The following is a 6,000-nucleotide window of genomic DNA, read 5'->3' on the forward strand; positions in this document are numbered from 1 at the left end:
CTACGATTGGCCACCGGGCGGCACGTGCCAGCCCTCTGGCTCTATATTAGGACAATATTTACCTCCGCCGCCGCGATGGCCCTTGGAGGTGGAGGGCAGGTCCAGAGAGCGGCCCGGGCAGCATCCGCGGGCAGCAGCGGGCTCCTGCCCCGCGCCCCCGGCCGCTGGCCCAGAGCCGCGCCAGGACATGAACTCTTACCTGGAGTACCTGGCTCGCGGCGATGCCCTGCCCGCCCCGCCTAGCTTCTGCCCTGCAGACCCCAGCGCCGTCGCCCTGCAGCCCTCGTGCCCCCTGGGCGGAGAGAGCGCGTACCTGGGCCGCCGGCTAGTGCCAGGCGCAGGGACTCCGCCCGGCCCGGCCCAGCGCCCTGCGCAGCAGCCGCTGCCAGCCGCGGCCTCTCGCTTTGCTGCCTGCGCTCTGGCGGGGGCTTACGACTCCGGTCCAGCTGCTGCGGACTTCAACGTCCTGTCTCCGGGCTCAGGCTGCGCCCTGCCCTACGGAGCCAGCGCCCAGCTGGAGGACGCTGGCGGCGGCCACCTGCGCTATGCAACTTCCATCTTCTCCGGCAGCGGATCGCCGCTCCCGGTGAGTTACAGCGCCTTGGCCGGGCAAAGCCACTTCCACCCCTGCCTCAAAGAACCGCCTGGCGTCCAGCCGGGGGGCTTCCAGAGCGCCTCCCCCTCCCCGGGGACCTACCCCAAGCCCACCTCTCCGGCCTCAGGGGGCGCGCTCGGCACCTTCGAGTGGATGAAAGTGAAAAGAAATGCGCCCAAGAAAAGTAAGTGTGAACCTCGGCGAGGGGGCTGCATGGGCACAGCTCGCTCTTAGCGCTTATGGAGGAGGAGAGCGGCGCGCCCTAAGCGCTAAGAGCGAAAGGAGGATGTGATCGCTTGCAGGGTCACTTATTGTTTCCTTCTCTCGCCTCAAATACCTGTGAGCAACGGGCGCCCGCGTGAGACGTTCATGCAAAGCGTTACCTCTTCGCCCTTGGAGCCGGCGTAATGCCCAGAGAACCGGCTCCCGTGCGCTGTGCCCAGAGCTCTCACTGCTACTGAACAAACGTTTTGTGTTGCAGGCAAACTCTCCGCCCACGGGGTCCATGCCCCCCCCAGCACCGTGCGGACCCATTTCAGCACCAAGCAGCTCACAGAACTGGAAAAGGAGTTTCATTTCAATAAGTACCTCACCCGGGCCCGTCGCCTCGAGATCGCGCACTCGCTCCGCCTCAACGACACTCAAGTGAAAATATGGTTCCAAAACAGAAGAATGAAACAAAAGAAACGGGAAAGAGAAGGGCTGCTGAACCCCTCACCTGCCGCATCCCCCTCCGTGCAAAGCCCCGCCAAGCCAGGCAGGAATTCTGCACCCTCCTCCCCTGCCAAAGACTCCTGCTGATCGCGGCAACGCCAGCTGTTGTGACAGCTACTTGCCAGGAAAGGAAGGCCGCGTTTCAGACACTTTATAGAATGCATAAAGCATCGCAACAGTGTTAATCCTGCACAACCCGAGCCAAAAAAAATAATCATTTCACGAAGACTATCACTGCCAATGAAATATTTGGGCTGTGTCTACCTAAGGAATTAGATGTAGCTATTTTTTTTTTAATGCCGGACTGTAACAATATACAATTGCTCTTTATTGCAACTTGTTTACATTTTATTTATGGGTCTATCAGGGAAAGCTGACGGTCAAAACACTCTGCTAATTTCCTCATAGGTCTTATGACTTGTTTGGTCAAGTAGCCGGCACACGCTGAGCCTGTGTCTGTTTAAAAAGTCAAACAAGACCACGCAGAGTCCTCCAGCTTAGTAATATATATACAACGAAAATAAGTTAAAGGAGGATTATTGCTATTCGTAAGAAAGCCAAAGAAGATGCAAACTGGCTGGTTCAGTTGAGTTTCTGCACTGGCAGAGAAGTTTAACATTTGCACTACAAGGTGTTTTAAATTGCTCCTACTTTTCAATGTGCCTGAATGGGGGGGGGGGGGGGGGCGGGAGACAATCACCATTCATATAGTTCCAGTACTATCAAGGACTAACTGACCTGTTAAATGTCAATACTCCGAGTGATCAACGCGGTGTCCGGATTTGCATTGTATTTATATTTTGTGAATAACAGGCTTTGTCTTGAATAATTCTGAATTTAATTAAGTGCTAGAGCATGGTTATTGGTTTTTATTGAAAAATAAAATACACAATCACCCAGAGTTGAAAATTAGTCAAAATTAATACATAGTTACAGAACAGATTCAAATGAAATGGATGTGGGAAAGTTTTGGTGAACGCTAATAGCGTCATTGCTATCTTGTCTTTATGCCTTCTGCCAGGGTCAGACTTTGCTTTAGTATGTTTGACAAGTTATAACAGTAAATACAATGCTTTTTGTCCCTTTTCCGATGTCAGGGGCTTACAAAAAAGATTTTGACGCAATGTGATTACGAAAACAAGAGGTACATATTTCCTGTTTCCCACCTTTACAGTGCAAAAGCCTAAAGAAGCGTGATTTGCAAATAGGGTAGTTTTAATTTAAAAAAAAAACTTTTAGGGTGGTTCGCAGTAGGGTACCAGCACATCAAAGGGGCGCGAAGGCCCGAATTCACACTTCCAAAGTCAAGAATCACAAAAGAGAGTTGAAGCAAAAAGGAACACGTGCATGTTCTTGTTTCCGAAGTTCAATGGATGACCTTCAGTCTCGAATGGAACCAAGAGTAAGACTCATGCTAGGGAATCTCCACTTGTTTTTCTAGTAAATCCCTGAACTACAAACCTTTGAAAAACATCCTAGTATCAAACCACATGGATGAAATATTTTAATTACCCAGGACATCACAATCCTATTTAAAAAAGCCTAAACCACTTGGAAATATGTTCATAATACTCTCCTGATAAAAAAAAAAAAGACTACTGAAAAGTCAGTCACTCAAAAGCAATCACTTGTATAAAAGCAGAACCCTAGCAATAGTGAACTCAGAAATTAAAAAATAACCTGATTGGAAAACGACGTCACACTTTTCAATGTAATGTTGTCAATATTATTCTTATATATTGGGGCCATCTGTCTTTCAACCGCATAATGCTAATTAGCTCTCGGTTAAAACAACAGAGGACCCACAGTGATGTGTCGGTATTTCAAAGGGTCTCCAGGCTGGACGCATTTTCAATGACCTCCGGTCTCTCCTCCAGAAGTCTTTGATATGGCAATGCACCCTGCCTTGAAAAAAATCTGAAATCTACACATATGCAAAGAGAAACAACTTCACGGAACCCCTGATCTATATTTCCTTTTCCAGAGGGAGCTATTTGAAAGTCTCTCGCCTGCCCATTCAAACACACGTATGAAAACACCCGGTGGCTTCACATTTACATCTTGAGGGAGGAGTAAATCTGATCTCCTCCAAGTTATGGTGTCTTGCCTAGCAGTCCGGCTCATTCAAAGCCTTTCGCCTCAGTGTAGGAATCCAAGGGCCAGATTCTGCTCGCCTTGATCACACAACATCACCACTGACCGGACTGGCAGTTAGCGGGAATGCAGCAAGTTTTGGTCCCCTAATTTCATTTTTAACTGAACTTTTAAAAGGGGCGTAGACCGCTCTTATCCCACCCAAAGACCTCCAAGGAGAGCAGGGTCAGAGAGAGTTCAGACAGAGAAGAGACAGAGACAAGGAAGAATAGAAAATACTTGATCCTTTGCAAGGTATCCGTTGCCACCTCCAAAAAGACCAATATGTCTAAAAGGTCCCCATTTAAACAAAGGTGCCCGGAGCAGCTTATCTGCTCTCCGCAGGTCCATTGCAAGAATGTATGCCGGTGTGTAGTGGGCGGCTGTAGCATTTCCTGGATCCCTGCTTTGCTTTCCCAAAGGGGACTGCCTTACTCCAGAATCCCTACAGTAATTCGAATAAGCCTTTGAAAAGACATAAACACAGTACCGAAGAGAGAGGCTATCAGGCAAAACTAAACAAATGCAATGATATTAGGAAGGGGCCTGGAGTTTACCTTGTCCCAACCCTGGGTTGCGTCACAAGCTCCCATTCTACTCTGTTTTGCCCCATTGATTCTTACCTCCTGCCCTCTCCCAGGGGCCCTTGGGCAAGAATGGTAAATACGTAGGCCTCACACAGCACTTGCAGCCTGATCTGGTTTCTTATATCATCTTCTAGTTCTCAGATTCTTGATTATGCCGTATGGATAAATTAATGCTCCATACTAAATTAGTTTACAATCAAATCTTATCAAATTTGAAAACCTCCGACTGTTAAAGTTCAGAAAGATTTGGTTTGCCTGCAGACATCTCTTTGTGCAAAAGACCAATGGGATTGATGGTTCTTTGTTGTGCAGTTCCAAGTTCAAAATGAGGAACAGCCAAGTGAAGTTCATCCAAGTGTGAACAAGGCTGATCTCTCTCATCTGATTTCTGTAAGTCAGCGCTTGTAAAATAAAGAGCAAGGTAAAACAGAGCCAAAGGAAATCTCAAAGGGCGGATTTTACACTGATTTTCTTCCTTTCTGGGTTTAGTTGAGAAGTCAGAATAAGCTTATAACAGAATTTTAAAATAGAAAATGAAACTAAATAGATGTTAAACATAAAATCCCAGTTTAAAGGGGGATGAATGTTAGGGGATTTGTGACTTTAGGGTTTCTGGGTAGAAGCCAGCTTAGATCCAACAGTCATTGTCTGTTGTTGGCAGCTCGCTGGCCTATGTGAAATAGGTGTAGTGGTCTCACTGTGGTTCCTAGTTGGCAGTTGTCCACATTACATGACCACTATCACAACTGGCACTACTTTTCATTCTGTTGATAATCTTGACAGAGAGCTCTGAGGGGCTGATGAGCCTGGAGATTGAATTTCTCTGCAGATGAGGGCTGCAGTACATTGTCTAGGTAGCATGGGGAAGCTAGCACTTCTCCTGTTATGCCAGTTCTGTGGAGAGAGAAGTTCAGTCTGCTGGTCTGTGATTAGCACTACACCTCACTTGAAATGTCTTTTTGTGGCTGGCAAAGGGCTATAAATATTCCAACAGCTGATTTTAAAATTCCATTTTAATTTTTACCTTCTAGTATACTCTGTGGCACGGCTAACACTGTTGTGCCCCAGAACACATTCCCTGAAAGTTGTTAATGTTCACAATTATGTCTTGGATGCCCAAAAGCAAGCCAAAAATCATACCTTGAATCTGCCCCATCCTTGAAGAAAAATGGCTGTTGTTGTTGTTTAGGTCCAAGAGGTAGAAATCAAACCAGGACTGGGAACTAGACTGATCAGATAGGCTGTGAAGTTGCAACCTCCATGTTGTATCTTCCATCCTGAGGTGCCCTTCAGAAAAAGGTTGAAATAGAGGCCTTTCTCTTTTCACTGGAACTTCTCTTCCTCTGAAGCATCAAGTATAATCATCACCAGTGGCTGCTCTGTTGATTGTTGCTAACACAGATAGAGAGATCACAGATGGGAGATCACAGGAAACAGAATTTTCCCAAACAGTGTAAAAAAGAGACGAGATATCTCAGGCTGAATGTTGAGGTGAAAGACAGATGGCTGCACTGGGGGCACATCAGGGATTCTTGACAATGAGTATGGTGTAAGTATCTTTAGTACTTGAGGGATGTGACCTCCCAAGATTGAAGTGTTAGGTTACGCATTGTATTTTTCGTGCATTTGCAAAGTAAAATGAGATTGTAAGCCCCAAATTACACATACTTACAAACACAAACACACACATGCACAGACACTTCCTCTACGACGCACGATGTTACCATTTATCCGTAAATAGCTGATTCACTTCTTAGGTTGCCATTAAAAAAACATAGTCATTGGATTACCTGCATGAAACTAATTGCAACCAAAATAAATGTTTACAGCTTCTTATAAAATTAATGGCACCAAAACCGAATGTTCATAGCCTGTGCTGATCACTCACTAAAACACTAGGAAAATAGCTACTGACTTCTGACTGCTCCTTTAAAAGAGAAAATAAATAAAAAAGGAAGATCCAAAACAAGT

General features: G+C 46.5%; 1 protein-coding gene across 1 annotated transcript; it reads left to right on the forward strand.

Moving 5' to 3' along the window:
* Positions 1–187: 187 nt before the first annotated feature.
* On the forward strand, positions 188–1,975 carry HOXD1 (homeobox D1; the record flags this gene model as incomplete). Its single annotated transcript, XM_084643266.1, has 2 exons — positions 188–779; positions 1,077–1,975. The coding sequence occupies 2 exons, from the start codon at positions 188–190 to the stop codon at positions 1,394–1,396; spliced, it is 912 nt and encodes a 303-aa protein (XP_084499392.1). The 3' UTR covers positions 1,397–1,975.
* Positions 1,976–6,000: the final 4,025 nt, after the last annotated feature.

This window comes from Lepidochelys olivacea, assembly GCF_965140295.1.
Source record: "Lepidochelys olivacea isolate rLepOli2 genome assembly, chromosome: 11".
Lineage (NCBI taxonomy): Eukaryota > Metazoa > Chordata > Testudines > Cheloniidae > Lepidochelys > Lepidochelys olivacea.